This window comes from Rasamsonia emersonii, assembly GCF_000968595.1.
Source record: "Rasamsonia emersonii CBS 393.64 chromosome Unknown ctg1118621759978, whole genome shotgun sequence".
Classification (NCBI taxonomy): domain Eukaryota; kingdom Fungi; phylum Ascomycota; class Eurotiomycetes; order Eurotiales; family Trichocomaceae; genus Rasamsonia; species Rasamsonia emersonii.
The window spans coordinates 34,755-52,340 of record NW_013563309.1 but is presented as its reverse complement, the minus strand read 5'-3'; the positions used below and the strand labels follow the sequence as shown (position 1 = coordinate 52,340).

The following is a 17,586-nucleotide window of genomic DNA, read 5'->3' as shown; positions in this document are numbered from 1 at the left end:
GTAGGTATCAATCTACTAGATCACATTGTAATCTTTATGTTAAATTTGATTTTGGGACCAAAAGCGGCGTCAAGTGTCGCCGAGTAGCATCAATCTCACTCACCCCCAGGGTCCTGAATCTTCAAATCTCTTCCTATATAGGCCATATTTCTTCAGTTTCTATTGGCCACATCTACAGCACATATATGGTCCTTTTTTTTGTTTTCGTCGTGGCCCATGGTACCGGGAACCCTAACATCTCCGAACACGGAAGCTTTCCCTGGGCGGGCTATCACGTGACTAGGGCGGAAACAGGCGGCAGAAAGCACGACTTGACCCCACCTTCCAACAACGTGACTCACTCTGCGAATCTTTCTGGTAGCAACTTCGATCATCGTCGTCTACTAAAACTAAGTCGCTGGAAGGCCGGTCTGATAGCGGTGATCATGAAGACTACCGAGCCAATTTTGCCTTTACCAGGCAAGCGCAACATCCTCATCACGAGCGCCCTGCCCTACGTGAATAATGTCCCACATCTTGGCAATGTGGTGGGGAGCGTGCTTCCTGCAGACACATTTGCTCGCTTCTGCAAAGCTCGAGGCCTCCAGACACTGTTCATTTGCGGCTCTGTTCGTTATACCTCACTGCCTAATTGGGTATATGGTACTGATAATATTAGGACGAATATGGCACCGCTACGGAAACCAAGGCACTTGAGGAAGGCCTAGATCCTGCTGATCTGTGTGCCAAATATCATGCCCTTCACAAAGGCATCTATGATTGGTTTAGAATTAACTTTGACGTCTTCGGGCGAACCCCCAACTCCTCAACAGACAGCAATAGTCCAAGAAGTCTTTCGTGGGCTCTGGGAAAACGGTTTCATCGAGGAGCGAGAGACCACGCAGCCTTACTGTCCCGTCGAAACCCACTCGACCTTCCTCGCCGACCGCTTCGTTGAGGGCGAATGCAGCATATGTCACGATCCCGGTGCCCGCGGAGATCAGTGCGACAAATGTGGCAATCTTCTAGACCCGTTAGAACCCGACTCGACGGACAATGGCGAGACCCAGGAGGATGATGTGGTCAAAGCCACCGGCTGGTTATTGAATCCCCGCTGCAAGCTCGACGGTGCGACTCCAGAAAAGCGGAAGACAAAACATCTCTACTTGCGCTTGGACGCGCTGAGAGACAAGATCGTGCCCTGGTTCGACAAGGCTAGCAAAGAAGGTGACTGGAGTACAAACTGTATTTCAATCACACAATCATGGATTGACAAAGGCTTGAAGCCTCGTGCGATCACGCGGGATCTTCGATGGGGTGTGCCGATTCCGAAGGGTATACAAGGCTTAAACGACGAAGACTACAAGAATAAAGTCTTTTATGTCTGGTTTGATGCCTGCATTGGATACATGTCCATCACGAAGACCTACACTGATGGAGATGACCTCTCAGGCAAGAAGTGGGAGCAATGGTGGAAGAACCCCAAGGAAGTTTCCCTGTACCAGTTCATGGGCAAGGATAACGTGCCGTTCCATACCATCATCTTCCCAGGCTCTCAGCTCGGAACAGGAGACAATTGGACTCAAGTATACAAACTCTCGGCCGCAGAGTATCTGAACTATGAGGGCGGAAAGTTCAGCAAGTCAAAAGGGGTTGGTGTGTTTGGCAATAATGCCAAGGATATTGGTGTCGATCCTGATATCTGGAGATATTATCTGCTATCGAGGCGTCCAGAGAGCAATGACTCCGAGTTCAAGTGGGAGGAGTTTGTTAATGCAAACAACAACGATCTGCTCAAAAATCTTGGCAACCTAGTCCAGAGAGTTATCAAGTTTTGCCAGTCAAAGATGGGAGGCGTTGTTCCTGAGTACGGGAAATATTCTGACGCTCTCCTTGAGGACCACAAGAAGCAGGTAGACACCTTGCTGAAAGCCTATATCGAACATCTTGAGGCTATCAAGTTACGAGCGGGCTTAGCAGACGTTCTTCACATCTCAGCCCTAGGCAACAAACTTCTACAAGACAATAAACTTGACAATCGCCTATTTACTGAAGAACCAGATCGCTGCGCTGCCGTTATTGGTCTGGCTCTTAACCATCTACATCTTCTAGCCAGCGTTCTATCCCCATACATGCCCGGTACCGCCGAGTCTATATTCCAGCAACTCGGGGTAGAGCCTGTGCCACGTATCCCTGACACTTGGGAAGTGGATGCTCTCAAGCCAGGCCATGTCATCGGAGAACCGAAATTGTTGTTCACGAGGATTCCCACCGAAAAGATCGAGGAGTGGCGCGAAGCATATGGCGGAGAGGAGCTGCGGAGACTGAAGGCTCTTGAGGCCGAGAAGGCTGCAGCAAAGAAAGCTGCTAAGGAGAAGGAAAAGGAGAAGAAGAGGCTGAAGAAGGAGGCTGCCGCTGCCGCCGCTGCTCTAGAGGAAAAGCTAAAGATAGAAGATCAGAGAGGAGAGGCTAAAGAAAAGCCATGAATGATCTTATACTGGATTCGACCTATACAAAACCGGGAAGTTTTACTCAATTTTGTACTTATGCGTTGTAGCCATGACCTTCCATAACCATGCATTCGTGCACTTTTCTTCCGTGTGTTCATACTCATCTTGCAGGTCTTCAAGCTCGTCTTGTCCTCATCCTCCTTTCCACGCTTAATGTCAAGGCTGCCCCGATTAGATGAGCGGTCAACGGGTTCCAAATAGCGATCAAGTGTTTGCTGCGTAACATCCATAGTCAATAATGGCAGATTCTCGAACCCTTGTAGCAACCCTTTCGGGAGATTGCAGTCATTTGCTGGCTTGAACAGCTCAGCCACTAGACGAAAAGATCTAGACCAACTGTGCTGCGTTGATTACTGCCGCGTGGTTCTTATCAACCAGCTGACTCTGAGGGAAAAGAATTCGAAACAGGAATTGCTGTCTCGAAGATGGATCTTGAAGTTGCATGGCTTGCTGGCTATCATCTTCAATGAGACGAGATTAGCGGATGTTTGTCCCCTGTCAACTGGGATGAGGGCATTGCTATCATAGTCGTTGGTTCTTGGTCTCTAGTAGTTGGTGGACATTCCTGAGATTCAGACCCTTGCTTGCATGTATTCAATGAATATGTCAGTCTGCTGAAAGCCATTGTCCTTGATTAGGGGTTGACTGGGTATATTTGTAAAGGCAGCCCTGGTTCTGTTTACAAATACTGTTTGTAATAGCATAATATTGTAGGTGACTTATTATATAGGGGGGTAAGTGATATGGCACATAAGCAGTGAATGAGTATGTAGTGTTGTGTAGTGATTTCTGCGAGCTGTGATTCACTACAAAGGCAGGCCTCAGAGATATATCAAAGCCAATCACCACCCCAACAGAGAGCTTTCTTCCTTCTTGCAACCATTACTATTTTTAGTCTCCTCCAACTGGCATGCAAGTTGGCCAGGACTTCGCATCATGATTCCTGTTTGTCTACTACCACACCGTCAGTGCGCAGTTGGCTTGGCTGATCAAGGAGCGCTGGTTGGCTGATGGATTGTTTCCTTCAGCCGCAACACCTACCCGCAGCATCTTCCACTTTGGGCACGGGGATCTGGAAATAAACAGGGGAATCAAAAGGCTGAGCACAACCTCGTCTTTGTTTTAATTAATGCATCCTCGAGAAAAAGCCATTCAGTGCATATTGAGCAAGAGAGCACTCGTACCAGTTGAAATACTGCCAATTTCTAGTTTCCATGGCAAATCTACACAACTCTTCCACGATGCAGCAAAACCAGAACACCCCAAGAGGCCAGCTGAGATCCAGGACTTCATTAAGCGCTTGACCAGCTCCGACACCGATCCCAAGGAGCTGGACGCCTTGCGAGCATGGTCCAAAAAGATGATCCAAGTCTTTGAAAAAGACCCTAGCAGTGAGTTCGTACAGGAAGCTGTCGAGCTCTCGTCGGCCACTAAGGGCGAAGATTACGAAGAGCTCCTGAGGGCTTTCGGCAATGCTATTATCAAGGGAACAGCTGACGGAAACATTCTCGATTCAACACTACTAAATGGCTTCGCTCATGTCATCCGGAAAGCTCAAGATAACATATCGGCTTCAAGTGCCTCGCTTGGGTCGGTATTGAGGAGTCTCGAACGTCGATTAAAGGCGGCTAAAGATCAGGCTGAGCTTGAAACCCAGTATCGGCTGATCTGTACACTGTCTGGTGTCCTAGATGCCATGGTGGATATTGGGGTCTCCGGTCTTAGCCAAGAAGAGCTGCATGGACCGTTGCTGAATCGATTAGGAGGAGACCTGAGCAAGCATGAAGAGCTCCGTCTCGCTCAAGCCGCTTCTTATGCATACCAGGCCTTGCTTGGTGTACCCAGCGACGAAAGCCCTTATCGAGCTGTCTTGATCAATGCCCTTAAAGTTGGGAATGGAATCCTGAAGGTAGCCGGTGCGGTTTGGGCCTTGGATCCTGGACGACTACCTGATGCATTTGAGAACCTGGCAAATCTGCCGGACCTTATTAACAGTATGGTTGATGTGATCGGAAAGCTCCATGAAGTATGCAGCGGCGCACAAAATAGAGTTGAGGGGATGAAACTTCAACCTCGACAGAAAGCTTGGTATGTCGCTCTTCGGTACACAGGCCCATTGATCCGGGCTGGGAAGCTCAAAGAGCTTGAAGAGTACATCCAGAAAATTCCCTGCTCTGGTGATAAGAAGTACCTGTGTGGATTACTTATGCAACTTGAATCGTATGCCCGGACATGAGAGGATTCCTCCGCAAGAGAAGAGACCATTAAGTTCCCGGAAAAGGTTCTGAGTCAATACAAATTGGACTCTGAGCGTTTCCAGGCCTGGGTTAAGTTGGTTTCCGAGACATTTAATCGACCGGATTGGCAGAAATACTTTCAGGATACTCCGCATCTTGGTCTAAAATTGTGGCGTCGATGGCGGAAAAAAAAAAGACTATGCACACACGCTGAAGGGTTTCCCAGGAGGAGAGGTCAAGTCAAAGACACATTCCAGTTCCTTATTGCAAGATGCCTGGTCCAGATGTGAAGAAGCCCAGCTGTATTACGCAGCTACCGCCCTACGAGAACATTATTCTGGATCAAATCGCCTTCGGATTCAACGGCTTTCTGGTGAACAGTTACTGATGGATCAATGCTACATCAATCTGGCCCTAATAAATCGCCCAGACAGAGAAAGCAGGAAGACTAAACCCTCTCCATTTCCACTCTTTACTTGCCTCAAGGTTGAGACAGTCAATGAGAGCACACTGGTTTCCTTGCCCTCACTTTTCAGCTCAAAGAAACGTTCTGATGGAACGTTCATTACACCAAAGCGGATCTTTATTCAAGGACAAGCCGGAGTAGGCAAGACTACTTTGTGCAAGAAAATTGTCTACGATTATATCTACAACAATCTGTGGCAGGAGTCATTTGACTGGCTGCTGTGGGTGCCTCTACGAAGGCTGAAAAGAAAGTCCGGCATGACGTACAATCTTGAGAATCTGTTTTACGATGAATACTTTTCTCAACGTCCAGAAGGCAAGGATCTTGCCCAGGCCCTGTGGAAGGCGATAGACAATCCAACTAACAGCGGAAAAAACCTTGTTTTTACTGGACGGTTTGGACGAAATTTACCAGGAATTGGATTCCGACACAGACATGAAAAGTTTTCTGCAACAGCTTCTAAGGCAGCCTCGAGTCATTATTACTTCTCGGTCTTACGGGATTACCCTGGATGACTTGAAACCACTCGATCTGGAATTAGAGACAGTTGGTTTCCGCCCAAACAAGGTAGAGTCATATCTCCAAAAGGTCGTACGTGATGAAAAACAAGCCAAGGAGATCTGGTCATTTATTCAAAACCACACGCTTATTCAAGGACTGGTTCGAATTCCCATTCAACTAGATGCACTGTGTTTTATTTGGAATGGAAACCTTCTGTCAGAAGAGCAGCCGAGGACAATGACCACCATGCTGAAGTTATGGCAGAAGGATATTCTCCGATTAGAAAAACAACACAACGGAAAGCCCATGACCGAACACGATGCACGTACCCTCAGAGATGTTTTCCAAATAGAAGAGCTCGTGGAAGAAGAAATAAACCTTCTTGAAGGTGCTGCTTTTAGTGGCCTGTACAACGAGATCGTTGAGTTTGACGCGGAAGATCGGGACCGGATATACCAACAACTGAGGCGTCGGGGAATGAAGCTTCCGCTAGTATTTGACAGTACCCTCAAAAAAAAAAATCTCTTTCATGCGCACGTCGGATGACACGTTAGAGGATCGCGAACGAAGTTATCATTTCTTGCACTTGACTTTCCAGGAGTTCTTCGCCGCTCGATATTTTGTGAAGCATTGGCTGAGAGAAAAGGGGACAGACAAAGGGACAGACCAGGGGACATACCAGGGGACATACCAGGGGAGAGACCAGGGGCTCTCGTGTTTTACCCTCGGCCGTAGGACTCTGAAGGTCGCTTCGATGACACCCTGGGATTTTCTTCAGAAGGAGAAGTATAATTCACGCTACGACATCATGTGGCGCTTTGTTGCGGGTCTCCTCCAGGCTGGTTGGAGTCAAATGAATCCGAGTGAAAAGCCACTGACGCGCTTTCTTCAGGGACTGGAGGCTGAACCACGCGACCTTTTGGGCCCGGCTCATCAACGGCTTGTCATGCATTGCCTCAGTGAACTCATCCCCTCAAACAGACAGTCGGGTGTAGACCAGCAAGAAAGGATGGAGGATCAGTTGTCGCAGTGGCTGTTGTTTGAATTCGACTTTCTGTCGTTGGGGGTTTACTTTCTCTTCTATAACGTAGGAGTCTCCTATACCTTTTGCTCTCAAAGAGAATTTCGGAGCATCTCTTGAACTCCCTCTTACAAAGAGAATCGGAGACGGTGAAAATAAAGGTCTTAGCAGCGCTCGGAACACGACCGAGCGTGACATCAGATACCCTATATCTGGCGTCCTCCTGCCTGAAAAGTGGTTCCAAAGATCTGAAAATAGCAGCATTTCGGATGCTAGCGTGTCACCATGCCAACCTACCAGAGACTATCCTTAAAGGTCTGGTATCGCTGTTGGAGGATGGTGACTTGAATATTAGGTCCGATGCAGCTTCTTCCTTAGCAGATTTGAAGCTAGCCTTACCACATGGGATTATTAAGGCTCTGATATCGCTATTAAAGAATGGGGATTCACATATGAGGTGCAATGCAGCTACTGCCTTAAGCAGGAGTAAATCAGCTTTGCCAAATGATATTCTTGAAGAATTGGTACAGCTGTTAAAGAATGGAGATTCGGCGACAAGAGCTGCTGCAGCTGCTTCCGTTGGCATGAACTCGGCATTACCAGACGAGACTCTGAGGAGCTGGTACCACTGTTAAAGGATGAAGATCCAGAAATGAAGACTAGTGCAGCTCATGTCTTGAAGAATCAACGTACCTTACCAGATAAGGTCCTTAAAGCAGTGGTCAAACTGCTAGAAGAAGGAGACTCAGGTGTGAAGAAGCAAGCAGCAAGCATTTTAAGAGGCTATCATGGCCAGTCTTCAGTGCCACATCAGATTATTCAGGCACTGGGCTCACTCTTAACGAATGAAGACTCAGTCACAAGACATTATGCAGCAGCTGCCTTAGCCCGAGAATCACCCTTACCGCATGAGATTCTTGAAGCACTAGTTGTGTTGTTAGAGAAAGAAGATTCAATGGGGAGGCTTCAAGCAGCTTCTGCCTTAAAAAGGCAATCGGCTTTACCAGACGATATTCTCAAAACAGTGATCACGCTGTTGGAGAATGGGGACACTTAAACGAAGAGCCATGTGGCTCATGTTTTGGCGAGGACACAATTACCTGTCTTATCACCTGAGGCCCTTGAAGCTCTGAGGTTACTGCTGCACAGTAAAAACTCAGAGGTTGCGTCATATGCAGCCGAAACTTTAGGTAGGACTAGCCAGGTCCTGCCTGATAACATTCTTGAAGCTCTGAGGTTGATTCTGCAGAGTAAGGACTCAGATACAAGGTCATATGCAACCAAAGCTTTATGCAGGCAATCCTTAGGGGTTGAAATGTGTAAAGATCTGGCTCTACTCTTCAAGGACAATGACCCAAGAGTGAGGGTCTCTGCAGCAGAAATCTTAAGCACTTAATCAGACTTGCCACCTGATATTTTTGAAGACCTGAGCTTGCAGTTAAAGGATAAAGTCAGTCTCGTGAGGTTTTACACAGCTCGCGCCTTAAGCATGCGATCAGCTGTGTCACATGAAACCATTAAAGTGCTGGCGGCGTTTCTTCATGAGGAAAGTGAATCTGTCAAAATAGAAGCTGAGCATGCATTGAGGAAGCATGAATATTTCTACTCTCTCATTCCATGTCTTGAACCACGATGTTTGAAATTTTTATACCGATACTGGATGGAGAGAAGTTACCGAGTGCAACTAAGCCTCTATCTGCAGGATGATACCCTCTATGTCAATGCACCTGAGGGTTTAAGGGTGGTTCGCTTTGAAAGCCGTGAGCAGCAAGATACGTTCAGACGTGCCATTAAAGAAGCACAAGTTGCTCTGAGAGTTCCTTCTCACTTGCATATTCGTCAGCGATCAGAAGACAGGGAGTCCTCGTTCCTAGGCTAGAATACAATGTCAAAGCAAGACGGGTTGTTTAGCAAAATTGGGATGGAAGTTAGAGCAGAGGAATTTCAGGTCAGCAGATCTCTTTTGAGCTGTTGTTCTTCTTTATTTGGTGGTTCGTGAATTCTTGATTTTGTGTATACTCATGTGCAATGTACCGAGATACTTGTATGTACGATTCCTATCTTATTTACCAAGATGGCAGGATGCTGTGATATCGCAGCTAAGTCCACTTCTATAACAAGTTAAAAGTGTACAAAGTGAAGGTGAAATGCCCTAGTCCTATAATAATGCCCAAAGTGGACCTGTCAAGTCATACATGCACCAGGTCAATCAAGTTTGACCGACTAAGTTATCAGAATATACCTACATACTCCGTAATGAGCGAATATACCTAGGTAGTCTTGTTGAGGATAGTTTATTAACAAAACCTTACCATTTCGGGAACATAGTGAGTATACTTGCAGTAGTAGACTCCGTCCATGCATGGCACCGGGTATAGCCGTGCCTAAAAGATGCAGCCAACCTTGTTGACATTGATGCAGGCCAATACCTGCAAGTTTCTTTCTCCTCCTCTTCACACTCACAGCAACCCCACCACCGCCGAGACACATCGTGGAACTCCGTCCACTGTCCTTTCGAGAACGCGCCCTGCTCCCGCTCTTGAGAAACTGACTGAGTTTATTTCAAAGGTAATCGGGCTTTGCTTCGTTTTCATTAGGTAAAGAGAAAACTTCGGAATACCCCCAGTATCACAATTGTGCTATGCACATATGGTGAGTCCGTCTGGCAAATGCTGGGGGGCTCCTCGTGTGATGTGACTACCAGGTAGAGAGGAAAAGTCTTGAGTCGGTAATCATTTTTGTCGAACGCGTTTCTCTCTCTCTCTTTCTTTCTTCGACCCTTCAGTGACTATCTTAGTCATATCCTCGAAAGTGACGCGTCACTGAAGACTGAACTATTTGGCTGGACAACCCCTCAGGATCAAAGACCGGGACAGGCCATTGCACAGATGATATCACCCGGGCAATCCGCTCCTCAAAACCAATGAAACCGTATGAACGCCATCCATTGAGGGCTACAAACCGCGAACCCGTCCGAAATTCTCCATGCTTCAGCCTGACCATAACCAAGTGCAATTCAGTTCAACCCTTTGGTCTTCGCCGATTGCCGGACTTGGCATTGATATCGGTCTCGAAATGAATGGAATATTGCCTACCCAAAGTGCATGCATATGTCTGAGTGTATGCTGCGTGACCTATTATCTTCCATTCCGAGACCTGTCACTGTTGCATGTACAGTATGTATGGAAATTCCGCAAGCCCGAGCATCAGAGCTTTGACTTCGAAGACCATGGAAACGGGGATGACGTGGGCATCCAAATCCAAGCTCGACATGCCTCCTTGGAGTAACAAGAGGTTATATCAACTGAGCCACTGATTTTATACAGCTCGTTGGTGCATGAGATTCAGGATCATTATGAGCGGTGCTTAGCCTTTCAAGGTATTGTATCAACATCTCCTTATCATCGGACCCTCGCAACTTCTGTTCTAAGGGAAGAAACTTGGGCCTTCTCAGACTGAATGACAGTCTCAACATGAAGTCATCAGGAACTGTCCTTGACGGTGAATGACCGGGATTTGTGCACCTTGGCTAGCGAATTATTTAGTATCTTATTGGTAAGGAAGTTAAATTTCCGATTTTTTGAGGTCAAAGCGTGTATACCTTACCATCCATCTTGCTTGAGGAACGAACGCGAATAACCTCACAGCAGCCAACCACAATGCTATCACAAGACGTGCCGTCAAGGCCACTCGCCATTGCTTGGTTCTTTGTATGCAGTTGAGAGAATCTTGCGATAGGTCCTCCTATGCATCATGATTATTGGACTCGCGATTGCGGGATCCCCTCTGAGACAGCCAGGTACTTGATGATATCCTTGACAATCATCCTACACAATCATGGAAGATGCATTTGCCAATGAAAGCTGGGCAACCGATTATCGTTGTCGTTCTCTCGAAGCAATTGCAGACTGGCCAGAGTTCAACGAGCATATAAACCTTGTGGAATTTCCAGTGCACTCTCAATACCACAGTATACGAAATATTGGTTTTAGCACCCCTCCCTAACCTATCATCATAGTCTTCAATTCAACATTTCTCCAACTCGCTGCTTCTGCACCATGGCTCCGTCAATGTCACTGTTGGAACAAGATGGATTTGAATCCCGAAGCGAGCAGGGGCTTGCCCGGCTCCTCCAACATCAGTTCAAGTTGTTCAGTGACACCATGGCGATTGAAAGTGGTAGCCATGCACTCACTTATTCGGAGTTGAACACCAGGGCTCTCAACCTTGCTCGAGAGATACACCGTTACCAGATTCGATCTGAGGAACCAATCGGTATTCTAGCTCTTCGAAGTATCAACCACGTTCTCGCGCACCTGTGTACCGCTAGATGTTGGCCATCCGGACCAGCATCTAGAGAACTTGCTCTGCAATGTCGACGCCTCTCTGGTCCTGACTGATCAGGATCATTGCCACCGGCTTCCCGCCTTCCAGCATATCCTTGTGGACCATACGTGCGATGCGGAAGGACCCGTGAATCCTATTGACGTGGCGTCGAACGGGCCAATGTCTTGCTCACACATTATGCACACATCTGGAACAACTGGAAAGCCAAAGGCGGTGCAGATATTGGCCGGGGGAGTGATCAACCTTGCTTTCAACTCACTCGTTCCAGTACGCAAAGGCCATCGACTCGCCCATGTGACCAATATCGGGTTCGATGCGTCGTTGTACGAGATATGGGTCTCACTGTTGCGTGGAGCCACCCTGGTATTTTTTCCGCGGGACGTTGTGCTAGATCCAGTTGTCTTTGCACGACGCCTCCAGGAAGATCGGATTGATGTGGTGTTTCAGACGCCGGCGCTGTTGGCAATAATAGCACAGACATGCCCTCAGGCCTTCTCAACAACAGGGGGCGAACCGATCAATGTGCCCACAATCCGAACAATCTTCGCGAATGGCCCGCCAAAACGACTGTTAAATGGCTACGGTCCGACGGAATGCTCGGTGTTCACCGCCATCCATGAGGTCTCGGCAGAAGATGTGCAAAAGGGTCATATCCCTCTCGGAAAGCCGCTCGACAACTATGAAATCTTGGTGGTGGACGAAGAGCTGCAACCGGTTAAGCAAGGCGAAGTAGGAGAACTGATAGTCGGTGGCGCGGGCGTGGCAGCTGGATACTATGGCGACCCGGAGAAGACATCCAAGGCTTTCATCCGCCCACCACATCTGCCCATCAAGTCTAACAGAGGACCGGGACACCTCTACCGGACTGGAGACCTGGTTCAAGTCAACGAATCCGGTCTGTTGGACTTTCTGGGTCGACGTGACCACCAGGTCAAGATCCGCGGCCAGAGAATTGAGCTGGAAGAGGTGGAGCACGTCCTCTGGGATACGAAGCTCGTATCTGCCGCTGCAGCGATGAAGGTGCAGACCGATGAGGCTGATATCGGGTCCTCGATCTTGCTGGCCTATGTCGTTCCCCTCTCCAAGGATATTGATGCTGCTTCGGTCATGCAGGCGTACACCAAGCTGGCGCCACACATCATGGTGCCTCGCGTCGAGATGGTGGACGAACTTCCGCTCAACAGCAGCGGCAAGATCTACAGAAAGAAACTTGCGGCCCAGTACGTTGAGCGGATCACACGGACGAAGAGCTTGAAAGGGTCTCTGGATGCGGCAGTGGGGGATGACACCGCAAGCTACCTGCAAAAGATCTGGCTGGAGATCCTTGGTATCCCCATCGACACGCTGGAGCCGACTGATAACTTCTTTTTGATGGGGGGCACCTCCTTGCAGGCGGCCAGTCTTGTCGCCAGGATCAGGCGATCATTCGGAGTCGAACTGCGTGCGGCAGCCTTATAACAGCATCCGACCTTGGAGGATTTGTCCAGACTGATTGATACGCTCAAGAAAGGCGTCGAATGGCGGGAAGACACCAAGGAAATGGATATCTTGGTCAAAGACTCGGAACTGGGCAGGGATTTGAAGCCCATCGCTGGCCGTCTGCCCGACTGGCGGAGCAAATTGGAGGGACGAGTGTTCATGACCGGGGTGACGGGCTTTGTCGGCGCATTCCTCCTCGCGGAGCTGCTCGCCCTGCCTCAGACGAAGACGGTGGCATGCTTGGGTGCGTGCAAAGGATGAAGCCATGGCCCGTACCCGGGTCAAAAAGACGCTGGAGAAATACGAACTCAGCCTGGGCCCAGAAGAAGAGAAACTTTATGTCCTGCCGGGCGATTTCGCCCAACCAGACCTGGGGCTCGGGCAAGAGCAGTATGATTACTTCGCCCAGTGGGCCAGTGTGGTCTTTCACCTGGGAGCCCAAGTCAACTACGTGCAGCCTTACTCGACCCATCGGGATGCCAATGTGTTGGGAACGCTCCACATGCTTCGTTTCGCCAACCACAAGCGACCAAAGGCGCTGCACTACTCATCCAGCATCGCAGCATACGGTCCGACGGGGTTCGTGACGGGGACGACCTATCTGCCAGAGGATGAGAAGCCAGCGGCACATCTCGCTGCCCTCGCATACGATACGGGGTATTCTCAGAGCCAATATGTCGCCGAAGCCGTGGTATGGAATGCCGTTGAAAACGGTCTTCCGGTTGCCATCTACCGTCCCGGCTTTGTCCTGGGCCACAGCAAGACAGGAATAGGCAACCCGGATGATTTCGTGGGGAGACTGATCGCCAGTTGCATCCGGATGGGCTGCTATCCTTTGCTTCCCAAGCAGCGCAAGGAGTTCGTCCCTGTCGACTTTGTCGTTTCTGCGATGCTGCACATTGCCTCAACAAACGACAACCTGGGCCACGCATACAACCTCGTTCAGCCGGAGCCGGGCGCTGCGATCGATCTCGAGACCACGTTCGAGATTATTAATGACCTCTCTCCCACCACGCCCCTGCGAGGCCTGCCTTATCCGGAGTGGGTCAAGTGTCTCCCTCACGCTGTCGAAGATCCTCTGCACCCGCTGGTCCCGATGCTGCAGGAGAAAGTCCTCGATGAGCGGACTCGATGGGAGGTCCACGAAAACATGGCTTTCTATGGCACGGAGAACTTACGCCGTGCACTGGCGAGTGCTTCGGTGTGAGCCGATGGCGCAGCTCTTCAAGAAATATCTCCCGCACTGGAGAGAAGCAAGTCGGTTCTAGTGGTTGATTCTTCTCTGCCTTGATCCTGATCTGTCTACTCCACTTTTTGTGTTTTGTCGCTCGCTTTTCTTTTAGTCAGCCTCGCACATACGCTCTGTATCGAAGAAAGAGCACCTTGTCAGCGTTACAGGTGCTGTCGATAAGTCTGACGAAAGTGGAAGATTGTATCCCTCACTACAGCACCTGCTTGTGGAAGAAAGGATCGACAATCATTCTGTCCAGTACTCTTAGGTAGAACGATTCTCACGCGATGTAGTGACCAGCAGAGCACTAGCTCATATAAACTCTCTCCGAACTACCATTGGAACCGAAATAGGAGAGTATTCCTGCTTTTACGAGTCTCACATTCTCTTGCATTTAATTGCTCGTTCTGTGTCATCCTTTAATAATGCTCTTCTGAGTATCGAAAGAAATAAGTTAAATAGAATAAATAGAATAGGCTTAAATTGTAAAATAGTAGGGTTGGCGCGAGTCAAGATTGTGCCAGACTTTTGGGCACGTATATTCATTGATATATACGGCCTGTGAATTTACGAAGCCAAATAATAAGTATAGAAAAACTAGGCTTATACTTTAATTGAAGTGATAAAATCTACTTATTAGACCTGGACTCAGAAACTCGCATTGTTAGCTACCAAAGAACAATCAAAAGCTAAAGATGGAAAGGGATAAAAATAAGGAAGAAGTCTACGAAGTGAAGGTGATAAGTCCTAGCCCTAATAACACCCTTAATTGATTGGACCTGCCATCACATCACAATAGTCATACGTGCACCAAGCTAAGTATGTGTACTTTACTGTAAATTCAACAGGGCGAAAAACTGATGTAAGCTCATTATATTATCCAGCTAGTCCACAATATGCCACTGACGTCGGATATTATAGTGTTAAATACCAGTTTTTATAGCAATGGTCAAAGTACAAAGATAGATATCAGCGAGTGACAGTTTTGTTTTTCCCTTGAGAGCAAGCGTATTCCCATTGAATCTAAGCGAAGGCTATCTATGGTCCCTTGATATCCATATTTTTCTTGGTTCACTGGGCTGGTATAGAGACCATCACCATCGATTATGCCCACCGTTTAAGCCCACCACTTCTTGCGCTCACCATCCTTGCCGTCATCCTCACCATCCCGGCGACCATCACGGTCCTCGTCTCTGCGACCATCGCGGTCCTCATCCCGGCGACCATCACGGTCCTCGTCTCTGCGGCCATCGCGGTCACGGTCGCGGCGGCCATCACGGTCCTCGTCGCGGTCACGGTCCCTGCGACCATCGCGATCCTCGTCCCGGCGGCCATCGCGGTCACGATCCCTGCGACCGTCGCGGTCCTCATCCCGGCGGCCATCGCGGTCACGGTCCCTGCGACCGTCGCGGTCCTCGTCCCGGCGGCCGTCGCGGTCCTCATCCCGGCGGCCGTCGCGGTCCTCATCCCGGCGGCCATCGCGGTCCTCATCGCGGTCACGGTCCCGGCGGCCATCGCGGTCATCATCATCCTTGCGATGGCAGAAGCCATCCTTGTCCTTGAAATGGTCTTCATCACAGCGACCATCGACTGCGGCCTGGACGCCCGCAGGAGTAGCAACGGCGGGGGCATTGGCAGCGCCGTTTTGAGGGGCCGCCAGGGCGACGGCACTATAATATTCATGAAGGGGTTAATAAAAGGATTGGTCTGTTGGGATACATGTATGATGGCATATAGATAGTTGTACAAAATGAAGACTATCGAAGGGTGTGTGGTGTTATTAAAACTGGACAGGCAACGTACCCCATGCTGGCAAAGGTGAGGAAGAGAACCTCGGTGAAACGCATGATGAATTATTGGTTGATTGGTTGATTGATTCACTGACTTGACAGATCAACTGAGTGATTATAAGTGTGTAGGGCAAGTAGATCGAGAAGGACAATCCAAGACCTATTTCTTGTGACACTTCACAGGAATCAGACTCGGAGGAGGGAGGGGGGAATTGGGAGGTTTATATAACTTTTGCTCAAACACTTTTTCAACACCTAGACAATGGGATTTTTGTTATGATAAGGGTGACGTCGTAGTCATACAGTAAGTATATAGTAAGAGAAAAGACAGAAAAGAAAAAGAATTATGATGTCGATGACGCTCATTCTATGTCCTGTACTGTATGTACGTCACACCAAGGGTCTAGTCTAGACTTAAGTTTTAACTGTATGAAGGCTTCTTCCCAATGAGAGGAGAATCATGATGAGGTACCTGTCAAGTTTGAACTCAATTAGGGCCAAGTCAGGTACGTATGCCTAGGTTGAGCACATCATTGGGTAATAGGCAGAAAAGTCAAACAGGGGCGAAAGATGAAGTAATTGGTTCTAGAGCACTCTCTCAACGTCATTTTGTAATGTGTGCCTGCGCAACCAGAGGGTAAGGCTGGAAGTTACCCTAGGATTTTACCCTCATGTGACGGCCCTGATGGACAGGAACGAAATTTTATTCGGCAAAGGAACGAATAGCGGATAGGTACCTAGGTAGTCATGCTTTCATGGATGTTGAACGATTGCTTCAAGGTTACCTAGGTATGCCATGTCTTGAACTTTAGTGTAAAAACTCTTGTTACGCGTAATCATGGTGATGCTCTACCTTGCTGAGAGGCATGATGCCTAGAAGTCTCATCTCAGTGTTTTTGAGTGCTCACCGGAAGGTCAGGTCAGGCATAGTGGACCTCAGTAATACCTGGCCAGGGAAGTTGATTGGCCTCGTAGCGAGCCTGGATACTTACGCAGACTATCTGACTGCCTGAAAGGGTACTGGATACAAAGATCATGATGTTCCAACGTTGGCTCTACTTTCTCGTCGACCAATTGCGGCCTCAGTGTGTCTGCATCACTTTTTAATGTCGAAATACTTTTTACTCTAGGCCAAAATGGCAGCGCAAGCTATGGCAGTGATCTCGTCGCATTGGTTCAGAATAAGAAACGGCAGACCGATATTCATGCGCTGTCAAAGTATTCCCTCAGTGTGGACCTGAAGAGAAGCTCCTGATCCAACTAGGAGACAGCTTGGAAGACGTAACATACCATCAACCCCCAGCTAACGTGGATTTATTGAGAAAAAGCGGCGCAGGCTCCCGTTCTGCCGGCGGTCATGAAAAATATATGCAGTCAAGATCAACCATATGAGAAAGACACAGACGATCACTTGCGCATAGAGTAAAGTATAATTGTATAATTGGTCTCGGGATATCTAATAAGTTTTTTTTTTCGCGCAGTGTTGTATCACAAATGGAGATGAAGTCAATCATTGACGTATGCACAAATGCATAAACCTGGGAGTACGCAATCCTTGGCTAAGTACTTAACAGACCCCATCTGAAAAATAACTTCCAGCCTGATGATCACCAAGAATTATGGTTTTCTTCATTCTCGACGATCAAATGAGGATGATGACGTGAGTAACTTTGGCGAAGCAATCGATTATGTACCTAGTTAGGCAACTGGTGCCTGTTGGAACCGTATTCTACAACAGACCAATGATGTGGCAGGATTCTGCCGCTACTAGACCTATTTGGTAAAATAGGTCACATAAATGTTGAGTCAGCATGCTGAATACGGTAGGCGGTAAGCCGGGTGGAACGGCTGCACATGACTGTCTACATCAACATTCAATGACACAGTTCATACGTTTTTCTTTGACAATGCTGCTAGGTACTGGCTTGAAAACGACCTTTTCAATTGATCCACAGAACACAGAAAAATGAGCGAAAATATCCGCCCATCCTGCATGGTCCGCAAGGACAGCCTGGATCCTGGATC

The 17,586-nt window shown here is 48.4% G+C and overlaps 4 protein-coding genes across 4 annotated transcripts; 3 read left to right on the top strand and 1 right to left on the bottom strand.

The window, feature by feature from the left end:
* Positions 1 to 185: 185 nt before the first annotated feature.
* Positions 186 to 2,465, top strand: T310_1155 (Methionyl-tRNA synthetase; the record flags this gene model as incomplete). The annotated part of the gene is made up of 2 exons (XM_013475954.1): positions 186 to 642; positions 769 to 2,465. 2 exons carry the CDS (start codon positions 186 to 188, stop codon positions 2,463 to 2,465), a joined length of 2,154 nt encoding a protein of 717 aa, XP_013331408.1.
* Positions 2,466 to 3,618: 1,153 nt separating this feature from the next.
* Positions 3,619 to 7,771, top strand: T310_1154 (uncharacterized protein; the record flags this gene model as incomplete). The annotated part of the gene is made up of 6 exons (XM_013475953.1): positions 3,619 to 4,709; positions 4,984 to 5,572; positions 5,607 to 6,195; positions 6,347 to 6,780; positions 6,813 to 7,336; positions 7,378 to 7,771. 6 exons carry the CDS (start codon positions 3,619 to 3,621, stop codon positions 7,769 to 7,771), a joined length of 3,621 nt encoding a protein of 1,206 aa, XP_013331407.1.
* Positions 7,772 to 11,238: 3,467 nt separating this feature from the next.
* Positions 11,239 to 13,747, top strand: T310_1153 (Non-ribosomal peptide synthetase; the record flags this gene model as incomplete). The annotated part of the gene is made up of 3 exons (XM_013475952.1): positions 11,239 to 12,502; positions 12,568 to 12,784; positions 12,853 to 13,747. The coding sequence occupies 3 exons, from the start codon at positions 11,239 to 11,241 to the stop codon at positions 13,745 to 13,747; spliced, it is 2,376 nt and encodes a 791-aa protein (XP_013331406.1).
* Positions 13,748 to 14,888: 1,141 nt separating this feature from the next.
* Positions 14,889 to 15,618, bottom strand: T310_1152 (uncharacterized protein; the record flags this gene model as incomplete). The annotated part of the gene is made up of 2 exons (XM_013475951.1): positions 14,889 to 15,441; positions 15,575 to 15,618. 2 exons carry the CDS (start codon positions 15,616 to 15,618, stop codon positions 14,889 to 14,891), a joined length of 597 nt encoding a protein of 198 aa, XP_013331405.1.
* Between the last annotated feature and the right edge of the window lie 1,968 nt (positions 15,619 to 17,586).